At 30.6% G+C, this 24,020-nt stretch overlaps 2 protein-coding genes across 3 annotated transcripts; both read left to right on the forward strand.

The window, feature by feature from the left end:
* Positions 1-6,405: 6,405 nt before the first annotated feature.
* LOC129870818 (heptahelical transmembrane protein 1-like) lies at positions 6,406-9,916 on the forward strand. Of its 2 annotated transcripts, none has more exons than XM_055945685.1 (4): positions 6,406-6,889; positions 7,216-7,308; positions 8,266-8,308; positions 9,031-9,916. In XM_055945685.1, exons 1-4 carry the CDS (start codon positions 6,705-6,707, stop codon positions 9,712-9,714), a joined length of 1,005 nt encoding a protein of 334 aa, XP_055801660.1. In that variant the 5' UTR covers positions 6,406-6,704; the 3' UTR covers positions 9,715-9,916. The 2 variants fall into 2 exon arrangements, with proteins under 2 accessions (XP_055801660.1, XP_055801661.1); XM_055945686.1 differs by having other exon boundaries at positions 6,409-6,889; positions 9,055-9,916.
* Positions 9,917-13,453: 3,537 nt separating this feature from the next.
* LOC129870819 (probable glycosyltransferase At3g42180) lies at positions 13,454-15,224 on the forward strand. The gene is made up of 2 exons (XM_055945688.1): positions 13,454-13,809; positions 14,556-15,224. Exons 1-2 carry the CDS (start codon positions 13,468-13,470, stop codon positions 15,222-15,224), a joined length of 1,011 nt encoding a protein of 336 aa, XP_055801663.1. The 5' UTR covers positions 13,454-13,467.
* Positions 15,225-24,020: the final 8,796 nt, after the last annotated feature.

Here is a 24,020-nt window from a genome sequence, read left to right on the forward strand (position 1 = left end):
TCCATTAAAGTAAGCATTAGAAAGGTTGAGATGCCTCAAATTCCTCAATCGGCCAATGTTATGTGGGAGTGGAGAATAATAAAAGTTATTGTAAGCAAGGTTTAGTGTGTGAAGATGATGAAGTTGGAAGAGGCTGCTGTTGGGATGAATACTTCCATTAAGGTGACTGCAACTAAGGTCTAGGCCGATAACATGACCGTTTAACATGTCACAAGTGACCCCATCCCAAGTGCAGCAATCCTTACTCTCATTCCAAGACTTTGATTTTGGGAAATAAGCTCTACCACACCTTAGACTAGTGTAGTCGTCGGGTATAATTTCAAAGTGTTGCTTAAACTGAAGCAAAGCAAAAGCTTCAGTGGGAGAGCAAAGATGATGCTCAAAGGAAGAAGAAAAGCATCCACTTATTAGCAACACAAAACACAGAAATAAATAAACGAAAAAGAGACACTCCATCTTTCTTTTTTTCTATTCACCAAATAACAGGATGTTCTGGTCTTACAAATCAATCATCTTCATCCATATATATATACTTAAATCAATTACTGTTCTTGAAATATCAGAGCTGGGCTGAGCAGTAGCATTGGAGCTAGCTTTGAAAACGTGTGTTCCACGTTTATCTCAAAATACTTTATATAAATTTTGTATTATAAATGTCATATTTTATTCCGTTCAAATTTATTTGTATTTACTATAAAAAAAATCCATCATTTTTACAATAGAAAGTACATATATCTTTTTAATAAAAAGAATACATTCTTAATTATAAAATTGACTAAAAGTGCATAAAGTAAAAATAACTAACTATTGTACAAATACAATATTCAAATGAGGATACTAAAATACTACATGCTACACTAATGTATACAAAACAACAAACCAATGTAAATTCTCAATAATAATAACAAAACAGTAGAAAGTTGTACAATAACAATAAACAAGAAACATAAACATTAAACAAAACAAATTATTTATAGAGCATAGAGATTTCTCATATATTTTTTTACACTTTTTCAAGTCTGTACAATATTGTGTCAAGTGTCACTATTTATAGGATAGGATTGAGAAACGCAAAGAGTTGTCGTGAATGTGACATTAATCATTTGAGGTCATGGATGAGAGGTGAGAGTAAAGATCATAATGAATATAATTAGTGAGAGTTACATATATTTACATAATGGAGAGTTTGTGAAAATAAAATTTATGTAATTTGCTTCACATTAATACAAATAGTAAATCTAAATATAATTAAACATCTAATTAAATGATAAATAGTACCATAATATATTCATGATATATATCTATTTAAACAATACTACTCCTAATATTTTAAACCACAATACAACGAACATCCCTTCCAAATTACTGCATCATCATTAATGTATGGAACATAAATGTAAATTCAAGAAATGATATAAAAAAAAATAGATTACATTAGCTGAATTGTGTTATGTTATAAATGATTAAGGAGTTATCTGTATGGTTTTTTTCTTTTTGTGACGAACAAACGTAACCATTCATATTTCCAATTGGAAGATGAACAAAATAAAATATTCATGAATTTACTTTAGCTTGAAATTAATACAAAAAAATTATATTCAAGAGACTTAATGGTGGTTGATTCATGTACTAGTATGATGATTTTCTATTTAATATTTAATTTATTAAATAGTTTATAACATTTAAATTTAATGTAGGGGTAAAATCGCAATCTAACTTTTGCCTAACATTCTTTCCACTTTTAGTATAATATGATATGATATGATATACTAGTTTCGAGTTGCACACGTGTCCCATTTAAATTTTTATACATCCACAAGAACAATTAAAATACTATGAAAACATGCATGTAATGAATAATAAAATTCAACAATTATAGTCTTATTTTTGTATTTCCTTTTTTAAACTGCTTAGCTATGATTTATTTTAAGCCGAGGATATATTGAAAACAATCTCTACGTACACTCTACTCTATGCAGATCCCATTTATGAAATTACAATGGTCAATGGATATGTATTTTTGTTGTTGACTTGTCTATGGGACTGACGAGTGACGTGAGGTATAAATTAAAGAAAGAAAAATAAAACATTCCAGACAAATAAAATGGGGAGCCTCAAGTCAGTCTTGGTTGCTAATACCAATTATACAATATTTGTTTTGTCCAACTTTGGCATAAATGGAGAAAAAATATTACAACTTTGGCATCACTAACTACACAACTTGTGGTCCATGGATGAGTACCAGAGTCAGTTTGGATTGACTTATAGGTTATTTTTAACTTTTTTGAATGTTTGGCCGATTAACTTAAAGTCATTTTGTGCTTAAAATAAGCCCCAATAAATAGTTGGATTTATTTGGATGAACTTATTTAAGCAGTTTATAAATTGAAAACAGCTTATAAGTCAAAAAAAATATGTTGGTCTGCACCTATTTTTTTAAAACTTATAAGCAGTTTTCAACTTATAAACTACTTAAAATAAGTTCATCCAAATAGGCTACTAGTAACTTGTAACAACTTGTTACTCCTATTTTGTAGTGTTCCACTAGACTTTTTAGAGGACGGAGAAGACTTAACAAAAATAATACTCCCTATGTCCTAATTTTCTCTAGATGTTGTTGTTCATTTCAATGTCATTGACGATACGTAACACACATGATAGACAAATTTTTCTGCAGAACTTGTAACAAATTTTCAATGACAGAAACTATTGCTTGACTAAGTTAAGTGAGAAATTTTATGAGAAATTTCTGATTAATTGTCCCTTTTACTGTTTTCGTTAGGTACATTCTATAATAATTTTCCACAAAGACATTTCACATTAAGTTGACGAGGAAAACTCCATCAATATTCCAGCTAAGTCTAAAGGGTGTTTGTGGAAAAACCATACAAAGACAATTGACTCTTTGAGCTTCTCATTTTCTTGGGGAAAATGCCTTCAAAAAATTCGACAAACTATTTTAGCTTACTATATTTAAAAATGAGTCTCCACACAACAGTTCCAATAACAAGTCCAAAACTGTAGCCTATGACTTGATCTCTCCTATGTCTTCACCATCTAATTTAATCATTGCACTGAAGTTCTCAAAAGGTCTTGCTGGTAGTGAGCCACTGAATTCATTACGAGAAAGATAAAAAATTTGCAACTTGAGAATTAAAGCAAAACTTATACTTATAGGTCCATGGAACCATTACACTTGAGCAAACGACACAACAAGTCCTTCAAATCGATTACCATTTACGATAATGGTACTCAATGAAGTGCTCGATCTGTGCACATGATGGGGGAAGACTCCCTGTGAAATTGTTCCTTCTTAAGTCCAACACCCTTAGATTAGCCATGCTTCCCAAGCAACTTGGAATCGAGTTACTCAAGTTGTTGTCTCATAATACATAAATATGACCCTTAACTTAGTTTTAGCTGGCAATTTTGTGTTCTCTATGTGTATTATGCCACATGTGTCTACTTGTTCAATTTTATACAAGTTTAAGTCTCTACTTGTACACAACCAAAGTTGGAGGGCATATATTTCATATGAATTCAAATTAAAGGACATATTTATGTATTATGCCAAATTAATAATATGAAATCAAGGCAAACAACTTTGTCAGCTATTAATTACAAAGTATTATAAAGTGATAGTGGACTTTACACTGTCATTATATATATAAGTTTAATTTGTTCAAATATGAAGGGAGTTAAGGAAAGCCAGTAAAATATATTAGGGCATCCGGCTTGAATGCCATTTGGAAAGATAATTTTTGAATCCTTAGGTGTTCGCTTAGGAACCCAACTAATACAGACTCGCATAGCATAAGGCCCATTAAAGAGAAGAGAAGCCCAGGCCAGGTTTAAAGGAGTTAGCCCATTTGTGAGGCCCAAGAAAATTCCTCTAGATTATATCAAAATTATACGAGATGGCAAACATTACTAGTTTATTATTTCATATGTGTATAATTTTATTTTATTACCATTCGTGGGTATATTTTACTGATATTTGCTATAATTCGTTTGTATATTTCGCTATACAATTCGTGTACTGCGTTTGTATAATTCGTTATACAATTCGTGTACAATGTTTGTATAATTCGCTATATAATTCGCAGTGTTTGTATATTTCGGTATACAAATAATTCGTGGGGACAACGTTTGTATAATTCGCTGCAGCATTTGTATAATGACAAATTTATGTTAGTCATTATAAGTAATTAGAAAAACTATACTCATATGAAATTATTATGCTTAAAAGATTTGTCATATATGAAATTTTCCGTACTCAAGAACCATATAAAAACAAAGAAAGACAAATGTGACATGAAGGAAATTTTATTTTTATTTTTTACCTTAGCTTATCTATGAAAAACTTAAGTTTACAAGTTATTACATGTTCAAGAAAAACAATATATGTAATTGGTTGGATTTGATGTTTCTTAAGGGAAACTAAAAATGAATTTAAGAAGAATAAAAAAAGTTTCTAGTTGTTGGCAGTTGTACCTACCATGCTCGAGGGGAAAATGAGCCAAAAAGGATCTTTGAGAGTGGAATAAAGGATAGGGGATTTGTATTTTTTTTTCTTTTGTTATAAATATATAATTAAGGGTTAATTATAAAGAAATGAGGTTAATTTGAAATATTTATTAATTTAGGGTAAAAAATTAAAATATCAAAACTTTTAATAAAACCCTAAATTTTCTTCATTCTCTTCATCTTTTTAAATTCTCTGTTCTCCTTTTCCCTCCTCTCTTCTCTTCTCTTTTCTTTTCTCCATTTTTTTAAACGCTCTTGTTCCTTTTCCCTTTCATCTTCTTCTTCCTTAACTTCTTTGCTTTTTTTCTTCTTCGTTTTTCCCTTTCTTTCCAAACTTTTTGTGTTTTCATCTTCTTCTTCTTCGGATGTTGTCATCCTCATTTTTTTCTTTACTCCGATTTGATTGTGAAAATTATAAAAAAAAATGATGAAAAGAGAAGAGAAGAGAGGATATGTTGTTTATACAAACAAGTTTTGTTCAAGCAACCAAGAGATGTTGTTTAAACAATCCTAAATTATTTAGTTCAAATAACAGAAGTTGTTTAAACAACCAAAAATTGTTTAGTTCAAACAACCAGAAGATATTTAAACAATTCTAAGTTGTTTAGTTCAAACAACAGAAGTTGTTTAGTTCAAACAACAGAAGTTGTTTAGTTCAAACAACCAGAAGATATTTTAAACTACCTAAGTTGTTTAGGTGTTTTTTATGATTCTTTAATTAAAACAATGAGAATATTTTAAATATCAGCTAGTTATTTGGAGAAATATGAAAATATTTGCTAATTATTTTGGAGATCGAGATATGAAAACATTTGTTAGTTGTTTAGACAAATGTTTAAACATGTTTGGAAGGCTGGAATGTGTTGAGATTGAAAAAAAAAGATATGGAAGAGGACGAAGATGAATGTGGGAAGCTGCTGCTGCTCCCGCTGAAAAGATGAGCAGATTTTCTGAAAATTGTTTGTTGCCCTTTTGGCTAAACAACCCTCTTATATGTTGGGCCTGTTTGTAAATAGCAAAACTTTGGGGTGTATAAAAATATTTTTTTTAAATTAGCATAACCCATTAATACCTAATTATATTAGAGTCCCTTTTACCCAATTTTTAAAACTTGTGTCCTATATCCTCAAATAGATAACTTAAAAGTCTCTTTTAATTAAAATCCCCAAGAAAGTATTGCTTATTTTGGTTCGGATTCGACAGTGATCAATAATTTTGGCTCAAATCTTATATTAATATTTAAAGTTTTCAAATAATTTACCAAAAACCCATTAAGATGCGTTTTCTAAAATTTAGAGCAAAAATTTAATGTCTATAAGTTATGAATTTGTCGTTGAACTCTCACAACTCATTTTAGTTACTAAATTCATAATTAGATATTTATTTCTTAATAAAAATATGGAGTCTAGTCGAAGAAAAAATAAGATAAAATTACAAAAGGACAACAGAATCACGAGAAAGAAATTAAAAAGGGTCATAAAAGGAATCACAAGAATACAAGTTATTGATGACCTACCAACAACCAACAAGGGTACTGACTAGCTATTACTGAGAGAAAAATGTAAGTCAGGGACGAAATCAAAATTTAAAGTTATGAAATCTGATTTTTTTTTGTTGAACTCGTAACTTAATTTGGTTATTGAATTCATAATTAAGAATTTATATATGCGTAATAATTTTTTAAAATATAAAATACAGGACTTAAGCAAAAACTATTGAATTCTTCTTATTACAGGTGGCGAAGTTAACACTTCAACTACATATTCGATCTAATTCAATAAATTTGTATTTTTATTTTAAAAATCATTGTATATGTATCAATTATTAATTTGAGAATTAAACAACTTTAAAATATTAGAAAAATTGCAAATTCATAAGATTTGAAATGTGATTTTGCCTCTTCGAGCATCTGTACTCGAACCTAATATTACAGTTTCATCTCTATAAATACCCTTTCTTTCCTAACTTTCTACTCTACCCTAAAACTTGGACAAACATATAAAAAAGATCCACAAAAACACACATCAAACTCCAAAAATTAGCAAAAAAATCATCAAGAAAAGAAAAAGAAATTCTCTTCCTTATTTTTTTTTCTTTTTTCTTTCTATGATTCATTTCATATTAATTCAAATCAAGAAAAAGATTATCAGAATCTTGATTCAAAGAAAAGCAAGAAGATGAAGAATAAGAAGAATATTGAAAGAAATAAAAGGGAAAAATACCCTTTAATTTCTTATCAAGAATTGCCAGAATATATGAAGGATAATGAGTTTATTTTGAATTATTATAGAGCTAATTGGCCTCTCAAACAAGCATTTTTCAGTATTTTCAGTTGGCATAATGAAACTCTTAATGTTTGGACGTAAGTATCTCATTTCATTTTTATTTTATTTCAATATTGTAAATTAGCCACGAAATTCATCATTGAATAGCTCGTAGCTAACTAAAAAAAAAAAGAATTTATAATTCATTACTAAATAGAATTAGCGACTTTTATTTATACTAGTGGATATAAAATATTTTCACAGTCAAGCTATATAATAGTTAATTAAAGGTAAATTCTTTAAAAAAAATTTCTTAATTTAGATTTTTTTTAATAGTTGAAATAATTACTTTTTTTGCAATCTATTTAGCTTGATTTTTTAATTTATTTTTCTAAATGGGATTACTTGCTTGTGTTATTTTCAGGCATTTAATTGGATTTATTCTATTTATGGTATTAACCATAGCTAATGCAGAGCATTTATCTCAAATTGCTGATTTTATGACTATGTTTATCCGGTATGTGCCTAATCAATTTAATATCATTCGTTCGAAAATTATATATATATATATATATATATATATATATATATATATATATATATATATATAATCTTGAACCTTGTTCTTTGTTGATTAATTAAATAATTATTAATTAGATGATTATTTTAATTAAAGATCTCGAATTTGAGCTTGGTAATTGAGTCCTCTTTGATAGAAAGTGTTTTATTCATATAGAATTTTCTATCGCAAATCTAAATTATTCGAGTGCTAAAACAGTTATCAAAAATGATCTCAATCTCAAGCCTCGAAAATTGAGTCACCTTTGATAATTAGGAGCGCTTTATGTACTCGATCCCATAATGGAAACTTTGATCATAAATTTAAATTAGTCGAAATTACGGCCACTCAAATTAATATTCAAATGTCTATGTTCGAACCATATGAATTTAAATTTTCTTTTCATGTGGCAAACTTAAATACGTAAACACTTACACTTTTGTTAAAACCAATGCAATAGAGACATATAGACATGGTCCATTAATATTTTATAGATAAAATGTTAGGTGTAAGAGTATACTTTATCAAACTCCCAACTACCTCCTTTAAATGTGTGCACATTTATTCTGTTGAATTTTCTTGGTGATATTCTAAGATGATACATATGTAATAATTTGGTTATCGATTTACAAAATATCTCGCATTAGTAGAGCTTGAAAAAGAATTGCACTATCCTATAATGCAAGATTTAGTAGTTGTTTTCACTGCTCAAGTAAATCATACAGAGATAATTTTACTATTGCTTCAAAGTTCTTCCGGTCTTTAAAAATATTTGGAGATAACTAATCACTTAACTTAAATTAAAGTATCGATCTTCCTTTAAAACTTGAATTTAAATTTGATTTTCATAATTCTAAAAATTGTTAGTTTTTCATTGTCTAAGAAATAAATTGTTTTCATTTTTTTTTCTTACAGGAATTTTCCAAGTGGAGATCCGAATATCTCTCACAATTCAAAGGTACTTTAAGTATTGTTAGTAGTACATTCATGAACTTCTAAATTATTTAACTTTTATATACGGACATAATTCAGTCGCTCAAAAGATAATTTACAGGTCAACGTCCTCAATAACTGGAATTAGTTACTTGAAAATAAAGCAAGTAATCTGTTACAACATGTTAAACTACACTAACCGTGCAAAACTACTACTAATGTAGATAAGTTATCTCCAAGAAAAGTTTAAGTTTTATGAACGGATAGATTCTTTTTTACACTATCAAATTAAATTTACCTACAATATCATATAATTAACTTTTCATAATGATAGAGTTAGATATGGTAAAATTAAAAAGAGTAATGATATGCTATAACCGGTTAAATTGCATTGTTATCCCACATTACAAAAACTATAGGAATTATCTATGAAACTCGTCGCTAATATCATTACAAAAAAGCACTGGTATTAGCTACAAACTTTCTTGGTAAACCGTAGCTAACCATGTTTATTGATAATTTGTTGCTAATGCTTACGGAATTTGTCCCTTGCTAATTTCGATTTTGTTACTAGTGATATGTCATTAAATAGCCAGTGTCCAATAGCTAACATATTTTTTAATAATTCGTAGCTAATCCATCATTAAGTAAGATGGGCAATATATTTTTATTGCGTAGCAACAGAAGTTGTCTGTCGTAAATTTCTATTTTTTTTTCTAGTAATGATAAAATTCTTTATATTATCAGTGTGTACCCCACTTTGTCTTACAGGGAGAAACTAGGTTAATTGATCAAAACTTACAAATGGACAGTGCAACAAATGAAGCAACTTGGCCATTCTATGTATTCTTAGTTGGTGCAATGTTCTGTCTTTTATCAAGCAGCATTTGCCATCTCTTCTCATGTCACTCACAAAAATTGAACCTTTTCTTGGTCCAAATGGACTATGTTGGCATCACAATTATGATCATCACATCCTTTTTTCCACCAATGTACTATATTTTTCAATGTTCACCACACTGGCAAATTGTTTACCTCATTGGTATCACAATCTTGGGAATTTGCACTATCATAACTCTGCTCTTCCCCGTGTTTTCGACCGGGAAATATAGGTCTTTTCGGACGGGACTCTTCATGTCCATGGGTTGTTTTGGCCTGTTTCCTGCAATCCATGCTCTTGTGGTGAATTGGAATGATCCTATGAGGAATGTCACACTTGCATATGAATCCGCAATGGCGTTGTGTTACATAATAGGGGCTATTTTTTATGTTAGTCGCGTACCAGAGAAATGGAGGCCTGGATTGTTTGATCTAGTTGGTCATAGTCATCAAATATTTCATACATTTGTTATTTTTGGTGCATTGGCACACTATGGTGCGGCGAGGATTTTCTTGGAGTACAGAACTCGATTCAGATGTGACAATAGATAAAAGACGAAATGATGCATTTTGATATGTTCGATGTGTTATATGTTTGATACTTGTAGGATCAATAATTTGCAATGTACGAAGAACTATGTATAGTCGGAGATGGATTTAGAGCAAGTTCTATGGTGGCCAAACCAAACTCATTACTTTGGGCTCCAAACCATGTATTCATATCCCAAAAATCTAAAACATATTCATATCATAAGATCATGCTCATTCTGAATCAATAATCAGTCGCTTCACGGGGCCAGGGTATTTCATGCAATTCATGAACTTGGGGTGAATTGGAATGATCCTATGAGGAATGTCACACTTGCATATGAATCTATCATGGCATTGTTATATAACAAGGGCTATTTTCTTTTATTGTTAGTGGTGTATAGGATTCAGTAGAGGCTTATAAGATTCAGTGGCGGGGCCAAAATTTTCTTGGACTAAAGGACTCTATTGGGATTTGACAATAGATAGATAAAAGATGTGCATTTTAGATACAATGTGTTATATTTTGATACATTTTAGATATAATGTATTGTGTTTAACTAAACTCATTACCTTCAACTCAAACTATATTAGCATTTGACACCAGCTATCTCTACCAGTGATGTTTTAGGAAAAAGTTATATACCAAGATTTTAATAACTTTGTATATAACTTTGTTCCATGTATGTATGAATATTTTGGGCTTTGATTTAGGAGTAAAATTTGGGCCAAATAAAAGATTCTTCAAGCCCATCTTTAGGGATAACAAAGTCTAGCCCAAATATGATCCCTATAAAAGTAGCAGGCCCGTTAATTTCTGGTGATTTACACAAATAGGCTGTTTGGTACCATTATTTAAATTTTGACCACATTTGAATAAGTTTACAAAAAAAAAAAGCTAGCAGTAATTGAGTTAATGTCATATCATCTAGAATCGTTAAATTTTTTAGCGACATTTATATGGATTATTGATTATAAATACTCATATTATATTAATTATTGCTAAATATAATATAACTGAAATTATACTATTGCTGCAAAATGTTTTATTTGTTGTAGTGAGTTCTAGAGCATCACCTTTTGATGGATGGGTAAAGACTTGTCTTGCCACAAGTCCTAACAGATCGTCAGGATTTTTGTACAAATTAAGTTGTAACTTTAAACAAATTATTTACAAGTTTTGACAATTTACTAAAAGTTCAGATTGATGGACGACTTTGTCTTGCCACAACCCCTGGTGGATCATTTAAATTTTACTGTTTGAGTTTTTATAACCGCACAACTGTTATGACATGTTTAATATTACAAGTTTCAGACGTTTAACAGCCACAAAAATGTTATAATATAATTAAGGCTATAAATTTTAAAAATCTTCATTTTTTTTTGAAGCATTACGTCAATTTAAACTATATCACATAAGATTGTCGGGTATTCGTACATAAATTAAATCCTTAATTCCACTGGTCATCGTGTTGGATCCTTATAACAAAAGGTGAGGTGACCGTATTATAAGAAGTTAGAGTGATTTATTATCAACTCAAAGGTACAAATCTCAACGTCATAATATTAATCTTTGCCTAAAATTGGTAACACTAATTAATTTGATACTCTTAGCATACTTATTATTATAACCAAAAATCACTACCAGAGTGAGTGAGCTGCCAGTAATTATATTTTAAATATTGGCAATTTCTTATCATTATATTTACGCGTTTTCTTAATTCATATTTGAGACAATGACACAAACTAATTTTTATTAGTAATTATATATCTTAAGATTTATTTTTTCTGTTCCATTTATGCATGATAATTACATTTACTTATTAAATAAAAACTTCCAATATAGATCATATACAAGCTATCTGCCATTCTTTTATAACTATATTTATACTTAATTATTAATGAATTTTAACTTGTTGTAGTAGGTAAATTAATCTAATATATCTTTCAGGTTACTAATTTCACATTTTGTTATTGACACACTACCTAGATTGACCATACTTATCTTTTTCTAAAAACAAAAAAATAAATAAATAAATTAGGGGAGTGGGAAAGAAAAAGTTTAAATGCTACGCTACTGATCGGTTTTGAACCTTTCACTTCACCTGTGTAATCTGATAAATACTTGGTGATAGTTTAGATAGAAAACTTGCACACCTAATAGTTTAAATATGAAACTCAAAAAGCCAAAATATTTAAATATAATTTTGACTATTAACTCAAAAAAAGTAGATTGAATTTGAAGAAAAGAAGCTGCCTCACATGTTATTTAAATAGCAATGAATAATATGGATATTTAGTTTATCCATTAGTTAACTCATTTTTTATGCGAATCGGATATTTTATTTGCTTTACTTAACTCATTTTAGATTCGACTCGCTTATTTGCCACCCCTATTAATTAATAATAGTATCATTTTCTTCAAGCTTCATCATATTCATCACTCAAAGCATAGTGAAGAAGTTAGCAATGTGTTCTTATTATTCCACCTTTAGAACATCATTATGTGTCTTTTTTCCATTTCTTATTATCTTCTTCTACTTCTCTTCATTATTAAATCAACAAAATGATATTAATTTCATCACTTTTTTCTCTTTCTCAAAAGCACCTCACTTGAACAAAAATAAATTCTTATTACATGATAATTATCAACAAGTATCCTCCATAGAAGAAAATCATACCACTCATCATGCTAAGGTATTAATTTTTATTTTTTTTAATAATTGTTCTTGATATGACTTGTTGATATATGATCATGTGGTTTAATTTACTATTTTATGAATATAGAATTGTATCGTTTGACTTCACTTAAAAATGACACTAGAATTTTTATAGAATCAAAATAGAAAAATGAGAATTTGACCATCTCTTAGATTCTGTTGAACTGTATCGGATTCATTCTCAATTTTAAAACGAATAATTTATAAAACCTTTTTTTTTACTTTAATTTATGTTTAATTCTCTAAATTCGATAATATATTAATTCACATAGTATCTTAAATAATGGTGAAGAAAAACTTATGACACAATAGCTTGAGAAATATATTAGAAGAAAAATGAGAATTAATGACAGACAACTTTAGTTGCCAAACAATAAAAATGTGTCGCTAAGTCTATTAATTTTTTTGTAGTGATATATCAACCATTTTCAACATATTTTTTTAACCCTATTTTTTGAATGAATTCAACAGAAGAGCAGTTTACAAAAAATTGAAGAAGATTTAGCAAGAGCAAGATCAGCAATTTGGAAAGCTATTCATTCAAGAAATTATAATTCTAATAAAGAAGAGAAATTCATTCCAAATGGATCTATTTACAGAAATTCATATGCCTTTCATCAGTTAAGTTTTGGATTTGTTCCGTACTAGAGTTTATTAACTTCTATATAACGATAAATGTAAGTTTTTTTTAACGTTATTATCAAAATACCTAAAAGATAATTTTAAGTAATCGTTCCTATATAAGTAAAATTAGTTACACGAAAAATTAGACAATTAGCTAATGTCTTACTAGAATACTATACTTATTTTCTTCATTGGAATAAATATGCACATATTCATGACTAAGTACATATAATTACAATATTAATCAATCACTATAAGCTCTTATAGCTAACATAATTTTTTGATAATCTATCGCTACTCCGTTGTTAAGTAGAATTAGCAACGGATATTGTTGTTTAACTACAAAATTAGTCTGTTGGTACTTTCTATTTTATTTAGTAGTGGTTATTTATAAGCAAATCTTGCATTAATTTATTGTAGGAGTCATATAGAGATGTTGAAGAGATTTAAGGTGTGGACATACAAAGAAGGAGATTTACCAATGATACACAATGGACCTATGAAAAATATATATGCAATTGAAGGTCATTTCATTGGTGAAATGGAGAGTGAAAATAGACATTTTTTAGCTTCACATCCTGATGAAGCTCATGTCTATTTTATACCAATTAGTGTTGCATATATTGTTCAATATGTTTACTTGCCAATTACCACATATTCTAGAGAAAGAATTCAAAGGATTGTAGAAGATTATATTCATGTTATTGCTAACAAGTATCCTTATTGGAACAGAAGCAATGGTGCTGACCATTTCTTGGTTTCTTGCCATGATTGGGTAATTTCTTTTAATTTTTCCTCTACTCTACTACTATTATTGGTCTCAAATAATTATCGTTGTGGGCTTGTGGCGCTCTGAATTTGTTTCAAAATATTTGACGTTCTTTTTATTAATAACGGTGGTGTCTGAACATGATTGGGAGGCCAAGGTATATGTCCTCCTCTATAGGTTAGGATCAAGCCTAACTTCCCACCTCGAAAAAAATGGTCGTGTCCGGGAAAATTCCCATGAACAAAAAAAATAATGTCACTTAGTACTTTTTTTGTCTAGCTCTATTGGGATTTAAAACCCTAAATCTCTAAGGTTTGGAGTGCAATCATCTAATTGACCGTTAGGTCATATCCTTCAAAGCAAAATATTTGGCATTTCCAAAAAATATATAAGATTTGATTTATTACCCTTTTTCCAAATCCAAAAGTTTTGTTTTAATTAGTTGAGGGTTAATAGGGGCGAAGTTAATTACTCTTATTCAAAATGAATCAATTGAACATGACCTTTTACCCAAAAAAGTCTTATGTGTAGATGGGAAATTTCATCCTAAAAGTCTGACCTCGATCTCTAGTTAACCATGAAAGCATACTAATTACCATTCCACTTCAACCTTTTGTTGCTTCAAAACTTATTGACTTTTATTCGATGGTCTACAAATATAGTTTAACCTATTATAAAATGTTATTAGCTACATATTTTAATAATTGACGTAAGTGTATAAATATTTTGTTGCTTCATAACTCAATTCTCAGGCACCAGATATTTCCAGTACAAATCCAAAGCTCTTCAAGAATTTCATCAGAGTGTTATGCAATGCCAATACTTCAGAAGGATTTCAACCAAAAAGAGATGTATCATTGCCTGAGATTTATGGATTACCAAATATTGATGTAACACCTCCAGACCATGGCCTAAATCCGAAAAATCGATCGATTCTTGCATTTTTTGCTGGTAGATCACATGGTTACATAAGAGAAATATTGTTCCAACACTGGAAAAATAAAAAAGACGATGAAATTCATGTGTATGAGCACCTCCAGGAGGGTCAAAATTACACGAAATTAATGAGTCAAAGCAAGTTTTGCTTAGCACCTAGTGGATATGAAGTTGCAAGTCCAAGAATTAGTGAAGCAATTTATGCTGGATGTGTTCCAGTAATAATTTCTGATAATTACTTCTTGCCATTTAGTGATGTTCTTGATTGGAGTCAATTTTCAATCAATGTTCCAATTGAGAAAATTCCAGAATTGAAGACAATTTTGAAAGGGATTTCTTGGAGTAAGTACTTGAAATTGCAAAAAAATGTGAAGAAATTACAAAGGCATTTTAAAGTAAATAGGCCTTCTAAGCCATTTGATGTAATTTACAATGTGCTTCATTCAGTGTGGCTAAGGAGACTCAATTTTAGACTTGCTAATTGATTATTGTATCCACCGTTGTTGCTTAAATATTTCAAAAATATGATCAGCTTATTCAAAACTTGTGCATTTTTAGGGAGATTCGGTACGAGTGCGACAACACTTTTAAAAGGTCCAGGCAACATAGGTGTTCACTAGTCAATATTTGATGTTGTGTATTGTGGTTGCTTTGGTGCTTATGTTAGCCTTGCAGCTCTATATGTTGAGTAATACATGCGTCGTGACATCAAGGCCTGAACCAAATTGAGTAAAGGTTGCTGCCACTTGCGATATTGTGCCATGTTTTTAACTAAGCCGCAAACCTTGATTCATTCTTCAGAACCACATCACATCTCGAAATTCCATTATTACCGGATTGTTTATTTAATCAATCCAATTTGAACCAATGATATATTGTTTTTTTTATAAATTCCTATTAGTGTTGCACTTTTTTATATGTACTCTTATTAGTAAATCATAATTCATTAATTTTGATTTTTATTTCAACTGACTTAAGTACCATGAAATTACTATACTATATCTATTTATTATCTATATATAAAATGTTGGGTCATGAAGGGAAAATGTGTCATCTCTACGGTTGTACGAGAAAAATTGATAAACCACATCAAATTGATAATTCGAGTCAAATCGGAAAAAAAATTAATGATTTGATTTGACTTGATTTAATATTGAAAAAACGAAACTTTATTATAATTGATTTAATTTGATTTTAACTAAGATAATCATGCATTCTTGCTCCGTGATCCTGAAACTCCCAAAAAACAATGTTAACCCTATAAAAAATAAGTATAGTTCACTCGGTCATTTCGAATGAAACCAAGAAATTTGGGGTCAAACTGAGTAGGAGTCATATTTTGAAAAAATCATGGACTAATACACACGAAAAACTGAGATAATCTTGAATTTCTATTTTGTGACCCTAAAACTCCAAAAAAGTGTGACGTCAATCCTATAAAGGCAATAAATATCGTTCACTAGGTCGTCACAAATGAACCCACAAAATTTGGGATCATATGAAGTCGGTTAGTCATATTTCAAAAAAATTATGATCTAATACACAAAAAATGGAGATAATTCTAGATTCTTGTATTATGACCCAGAAACTCTAAAAAAGTGATGTCGTTCCTGTAGAGGTACTAATGAGCATCGTTCACTAGGTCATCACTAATTGACCCACACAAAATTGGGGCTAAACAGAATCAGTCAGTTATATTTCGACAAATTCATGGATTAATATACATGAAAAACTCAAATTATCCTGAATTCTTGTTTTGTGACCCTGAAAGGTTGAAACTCTCAAAATTGATCTTGTCAAAATAATGAGTATCATTCACTAGTTCATTTTGAATGAACCCACAAAGTTTGGGGTCAAACAGAGTTATATTCTGAAAAATTTATAGACTAATATACACAAAAATCTAAGATAATCCTGAAATTCTATTTTATGATTCCAAAACTCCAAAAAAGTTGTGACGTCGATATTGACATATTGTAGAGGCAATGAGTATCGTTCAGAATGTGAGTTTGGGAGTTCACTAGGTCGTTACGAATGTATTCCTCTTCTATTCATTTCTCTTCACCATGTGTTGGGAGTTCGATAGAACCCAGTGATTCACTGCTTTGGCGTTGAATCTTATATACAACTGCGAAAAACATAACAAGTTAGACAAATTTAGATATATATTTAGAACTTAATCTCTCGACTCAGAACCACAACCTATGTTGCTCGAATTATCCAAAATTATGCCATATTCATGTCAGATCCTTCAAAATACACTGTTTTTAAAGGATCTAACACACACTTACAAAAATATTTCTATAGTATCCAAGCAACAAAAACTACAATGTCTAAATTATGGATCACCTTCCATATCGATGTTACATCTTATATACAAGTGCATATACACATTTAGAGCTAACTATGTATATTAAAATTCATTCTCTCAATTCAAAATCACACCATCTAAATTATGGATCGCCTTCGTTATCGCTTGCTTTAGCGTTGAATCTTATAAACAAGAGCGAAAAATGTTGCAAAATATTAATAAATTTAAAGTTAATATATATATTCCTAAATTTTCTGTCTAAATTCAGAATCACAACGTCTAAATTCTAGGTCACCTAACATCTCTTTTATTTCTCCATGATTGTGTAGTCATGTGACATTGTAGGTTCCTTATAGGACAATAATAAAGATTCTTATATTCTTTTGTTCAATCTAGACCCTGTGGATGTACTTTGATCTGACAGTTTTATTATGTACCTGGATGAATCACAGCCTCTTGATTTTACTATATGGATCATTGTGAAAGATCAAATGCAATTAGAACCAATCATTAACAAAGAAGAAATCTGAGCCACTGTATTTTACTGCACCTACAAAAGCCCCCACAAACTTCTTACCATATATATGGGGACATAACACAAGACAAATTCTATTTAATGTGATCTTTTGTCATATACTCAAGAAAATTTAGTGGTCCAAATGAAAACCCTATCATTTTATGTTCCGTGTATCATCAATGTAAATAATTTTTACGCAATTAACAAGTTAATTTACTACTTAAAAAACGTGAACTTCCCATGGATATTCTCATATAATGGGATTTCCGATAGAAGAACATCTATCAGAAATGTTATCAACAAGATAATTTTCGAGAAATTCTGTTAGAAATTTGTGTTTCTTATATAATGATTCACATACAAAAGTAGGTAATCTTTACACTATCAAGAGTATAAGTATTATTTTTATATTTGCTTATTTTTGATCTCTAGTTCTTTTACTTCATTTATCTTATTGTCTTACCATTGTTAATGCTTGTTAATACAACTTCATTTTAATTTATTTCTCCGTGAACTTATGATGGTCTACTGAAAATAACTTTCTGATTGTTACAAGATAGGAGTAAAATTTGTGTCAACTATATTCTTCTCAAATCCCATCTTATGAGATTATACCGCATTGTTATTGTTGTTGTATACAATAGTAGGTGATTTTCCACATCGAGCGTCGTATTATACCATGAAGAATAAAATAATACATTATTATAATTAGTTAAATTATCAGTGTATAAAACTTAACTCCGACTCTGTAGGAATACTGAAGGGTTACTTCAATTGTGATATGACTACCCTAATTTGCATTCTTTATCATTTCATAATTTTACTAGTACTAACAATAAAGATATTCACTTGTATGTATGCTAAATTAGGGTTTAATAGGTACGATGAAATCTATTCAATTAATAGAATATAGCTAACACTCCAAAATTGTAGTAAAACAATAATGTGACTTATATTATCAACCAAGTATTATCAACCAAGTAATATCAACCAAGTAAAATGGTTGTCCACTTAAAATGGTGGATAGTCCATTTACTTTTTAAGTGGGTAAAATGCCCATTAATATTTTCCTCCACTTGTAAATATGGCTATAAATATAGCCTTAAACTTCAATGTAAAAACACACAAAACACATAAGAGAAAGAATTGCTATTACTCTCTCTATATTACTACTCTCTCTATTAACACTTTCTATATACATATTCTCTTGTTCTTCTTCCTTTATAAAATTGTCAAGTTAGTTAATTTATAACACGTTATCAGCACGAATCTCTAATTTTTCAGAAAATTAACTTCTATATCAGGTATATCTACTAAAGAAATTTAATTTTTAAGTTATCTTTGTTACTTTCAAATTAATTTTCATCATGTCAAACTTGTCAAAATTGGAATTTGTTGCACTTGATATTTCTGGTAAAAATTATTTGTCATGGGTACTTGATGCTGAAATTCACCTTACCGCTAAGGGTCTTGGTGATGCTATAATTGAAGGAAATACAGCATCAAGTCAGGATAAAGCAAAGGCTATGATTTTCCTTCGTCATCATCTAGATGAAAGCCTAAAAATGGAATACTTGACAGTGAAAGATCCACTTGAATTGTGGAAAGACTTAAAAGGGAGGTATGACCACCTCAGGGCAACGGTATTGCCAAGGGCTCGTTATGAGTGGATGCACTTACGGTTTCAAGATTTTAAAACCGTAATTGAGTATAATTCTGCTGTATTTAGAATAACTTCCCAATTAAAATTATGTGGGGAAAATATAAATGATGAGGACATGTTAGAAAAGACACTAACTACTTTTCATGCCTCTAATGTAATATTACAGCAGCAATACCGTGAAAAGGGTTTTAAAAAATACTCTGAATTGATATCATGCCTTCTGGTGGCTGAACAACATAATGCCCTTTTAATGAAAAATCATGAAGCCCGTCCCACTGGAACTGCTCCGTTACCGGAGGCAAATATGGTAAAAGCACATGGCCAGTCTGAAAGAAGACATAATAAATATCAAGGTCACAATAATGTGCGTGGGCGTGGCAATGGCAGAGGACGATATAATAATCGTCGTGGTGGTGGTCAACATAAAAGGGAGAACAATATCAGTTCTCAAAATGGCCCTTCAAAAAGTAACTGTCATCGTTGTGGCATGAAAGGCCACTGGAAAAATGAATGTCGGACGCCTGAGCATTTTGTAAGACTTTATCAAAATTCTTTTAAAAGAAAGGCAAATAGAGGTGGTGCCTCTTCTTCTAATGCTCGGATAGAGTCACACTTGGCGTTCGAAAATAATGTTGAGGCAAGGCCTTTGAATAATGATAATATTGAAACAAATCTGGCCTTAAGGGATGATGATTTTAATGACCTCAATGATATTACTCATTTGGAGGTTGAAGATTTTTTTAAGGATCTTAATTGATGTTTAATTTCATGTTTTTCAATATGTTATCATGTACTTCGAATTATTGTGTTTTTACGTTTATGTATTTGAAGAAAAAAATAATAATAATCAAGGTTACATTTTTATGATAATTGTATATTATTTATTACATTGTGCTATTTTACAATGTTGTAATTAATTACTATTAGTGTGCTATTATTTAATCTTAATATCATATTATTACTAAAAATAATATTCGCCTTATTTAATGTCATTATAATAACTATTTATTCTTGTTAATGTTTTAGACATTAATAATATATAATGATTGTATTATTTTTGTCAATAAACAAATTATCTATACATGATGAATAATATTATATTAATGTTTTATAATATTTTATATTTGTTTTTAATACTTGTGTATAATATTTATTTAAGGTTAATAAGTATATAATTCCATAAACTAAATTATTGTAACATTCATCATAATTGAATCATATAATTTTTTAAATTCTAAATTACCATAATTTAACTTTTAAAAAAAAGGGACTTATGTTTTTCTAGCAAAATTGTTACTTATTTTATTTCTTACAATGCATTTTTATTTTATGAAGATAAATAAATTTATCAGTCTTCAATTGGATTCAAGATGAATAATGGAGATATGTGCATTTTGGATAGTGCCACAACTCATACGATATTAAAAGAAAAGAAATATTTTTGTCATTTGATTATGAAAAAGGACTATGTCAATACAATATCTGGTAGTACAAAATTAATTGAAGGCTCTGGAAAAACAACCTTATTACTACCTGGAGGAACGATATTGGTAATTGATAATGCATTATATTGTAGTAAGTCTCAAAGAAACTTGCTAAGTTTCAAGGTTATTCGCCAAAATGGCTATCATATTGAGACTGCAAATGAAGGAAAGGTTGAATACCTTTATATTACTACAATAAATATGGAGAAGAAAATTGTGCACGAAAAATTACTTGCACTTTCTTCTGGGTTGTACCATACAAATATTGGTACTGTTGAATCACATGCCATTGTAAACAAAAGGTTTACTGATTCTGATGATTTTATCATTTGGCATGACCGGTTGGGCCATCCCGGTTATAATATGATGCGCAGAATTATTGAGAATTCACATGGGCACACTTTGAAGAATCAGAAAATTCTTCAATCTAAGGAATTCTCTTGTGTTGCTTGTTCCCAAGGAAAACTGATTATCAAACCATCAGCAACTAAGGTTGGGATTGAATCCCCTGCGTTTCTGGAACGTATACAGGGTGATATATGTGGGCCAATTCACCCTTCATGTGGACCATTTAAATATTATATGGTCTTGATAGATGCATCTACAAGATGGTCACATGTGTGCTTATTATCAACTCGCAACATGGCTTTTGCGAGATTGTTAGCTCAAATTATAAGGTTAAGAGCACAATTTCCAGATTATGCAATAAAGACAATTCGTCTTGATAATGCTGGTGAGTTCACATCTCAATCATTTAATGATTATTGTATGTCGATTGGAATAAAAGTTGAGCATCCGGTCGCTCATGTACATACACAAAATGGTCTAGCGGAATCATTGATTAAACGCCTCCAATGGATAGCTAGACCATTGCTAATGAGGACAAAACTTCCTATTTCAGTGTGGGGGCATGCTATTTTGCATGCAGCAGCACTTGTGCGCGTAAGGCCAACAAATTATCATGAATTTTCCCCATTACAGTTGGCGTTTGGAAGGGAGCCAAATATATCCCATCTTAGAATATTTGGGTGTGCGGTATATGTCCCAATTGCTCCACCACATCGCACAAAGATGGGTCCCCAAAGAAGGTTGGGAATATATGTTGGGTATGAATCTCCTTCTATTATAAAATATCTGGAACCTATGACTGGAGATTTATTTACGGCAAGATTTGCTGATTGTCATTTTGATGAATCAGTATACCCAACATTAGGGGGAGAACATAAGCAGATGAAAAATGAGATAGATTGGAATTCATTGTCACTATCTCATTTAGATCCTCGAACAAATCAATGTGAGCAAGAAGTTCAAAAGATGATTTATTTGCAGAATATTGCAAATCAACTGCCGGATGCATTTACTAACCTTCCACGGGTTACTAAATCGCATATCCCAGCTGCTAATGCTCAAGTTCGAGTTGATGTCCCGGTAGGATAACTTATTCAGGCAAATGAATCTAGACCACGCTTAAAACGTGGAAGACCATTTGGTTCCAAAGATAAAAATCCTCGAAAAAGGAAAGGAATGAATGATCAAGATGATCATAATTTGGAGGCGAGTGCTCAAGAAGAGCCCAGAGACACAACAAATGGTGATACCACCGAGGAGGTCCAAGTACCTGAAAATAATGAGAATGAAGAAATCTCAATAAGTTATGTCTCGACAGGAAAACGGTGGAACCGAAATAATATTGTGGTCGATAATATTTTTGCTTATAATGTTGCCATTGAAATAATGCAACAAGATAAGGATCTTGAACCAAAATCTATCGATGAATGCAGACAGAGAAATGATTGGCCAAGATGGAAGGATGCAATTCAAGCAGAGTTAACTTCACTTGAAAAACGTGAAGTTTTCGGATCAATAGTTCGAACACCTGAAGGTGTCAAGCCAGTAGGGCACAAATGGGTTTTTATGCGTAAACGAAATGAAAAGGGTGAAGTCGTAAGATATAAAGCACGACTTGTAGCCCAAGGTTTTTCGCAAAGACCTGGCATTGACTATATGGAAACATATTCCCCTGTGGTGGATGCAATTACTTTCAGGTATCTAATGAATTTGGCAGTTCATGAAAAGCTTGAAATGCAGTTAATGGACGTGGTCACTGCCTATTTATATGGCTCATTGGACCACGACATTTTTATGAAAATTCCCGAAGGGTTCAAAGTGTCTGAAGCATACAAGGATTCTCGAGAAAATTGCTCAATAAAACTTCAAAAATCCTTGTACGGGTTGAAACAATCAGGGCGAATGTGGTACAATCGTCTTAGCGAATATTTGCTAAAAGAAGGATATAAAAATGATTCAATTTGCCCTTGTGTCTTTATGAGAAGGTCTGGATCTGAATTTGTCATAATAGCAGTATATGTTGATGATTTAAATATTATTGGAACTCCAGAAGAACTTTCAAAGGCAGTAAAATGCCTGAAAAAGGAGTTTGAAATGAAAGATCTTGGAAAGACAAAATTTTGTCTTGGTCTACAAATTGAACATTTTACAAATGGGATATTTGTCCATCAGTCAACATATACTGAAAATATTTTAAAGAGATTTTATATGGATAAAGCACACCCATTGAGTACTCCAATGGTTGTGAGATCTCTTGATATTAATACAGATCTGTTTCGGCCTTATGAAAATGATGAAGAACTTATTGGTGCTGAAATTCCATACCTTAGTGCAATTGGTGCATTAATGTATCTTGCCAACAATTCTAGACCAGATATAGCTTTCTCAGTAAACTTGTTAGCAAGATTTAGTTCTTCACCAACACGCAGACACTGGAATGGAATTAAGCATATATTCAGATACCTTCGAGGTACCATTGATATGGGATTGTTTTACTCAAATGATTCCACGTCACAATTGATTGGTTATGCAGATGCGGGATATTTATCTGATCCCCATAAAGGTCGATCGCAAACAGGCTATTTATTTACATGTGGGGGTACAGCTATATCATGGCGTTCAACAAAGCAAACTATGGTTGCCACTTCCTCAAATCATGCAGAGATAATAGCCATTCATGAAGCAAGTCGAGAATGTGTTTGGTTAAGATCAATAACTGAACACATTCAAGAAACATGTGGTCTTTCTTTGACAAAAGACGCTCCAACAATATTGTATGAAGACAATGCTGCATGTATAGCTCAACTGAAGGGAGGATACATCAAAGGAGACAGAACAAAACATATTTCACCAAAATTCTTTTTCACTCATGATCTTCAAAAGAAGGGTGAAATAGATGTCCAACAAATTCGTTCAAGTGACAATTTGGCGGATATGTTCACCAAAGCATTGCCAACA

Source organism: Solanum dulcamara, chromosome 10 (genome assembly GCF_947179165.1).
Source record: "Solanum dulcamara chromosome 10, daSolDulc1.2, whole genome shotgun sequence".
In the NCBI taxonomy this organism is placed as follows: domain Eukaryota; kingdom Viridiplantae; phylum Streptophyta; class Magnoliopsida; order Solanales; family Solanaceae; genus Solanum; species Solanum dulcamara.

What these genes read in the sequence shown, in the direction of transcription:
- LOC129870818 (XM_055945685.1), top strand. Translation starts at nt 6,705, where the DNA reads ATGAAGAATAAGAAGAATATTGAAAGAAATAAAAGGGAAAAATACCCT. An exon ending in TTTATGACTATGTTTATCCG is followed by an intron (nt 7,309 to 8,265) that starts GTATGTGCCTAA and finishes TTTTTCTTACAG; the next exon opens with GAATTTTCCAAGTGGAGATC. An exon ending in ATATCTCTCACAATTCAAAG is followed by an intron (nt 8,309 to 9,030) that starts GTACTTTAAGTA and finishes TTATATTATCAG; the next exon opens with TGTGTACCCCACTTTGTCTT.
- LOC129870819 (XM_055945688.1), top strand. Translation starts at nt 13,468, where the DNA reads ATGTTGAAGAGATTTAAGGTGTGGACATACAAAGAAGGAGATTTACCA. An exon ending in TGGTTTCTTGCCATGATTGG is followed by an intron (nt 13,810 to 14,555) that starts GTAATTTCTTTT and finishes CTCAATTCTCAG; the next exon opens with GCACCAGATATTTCCAGTAC.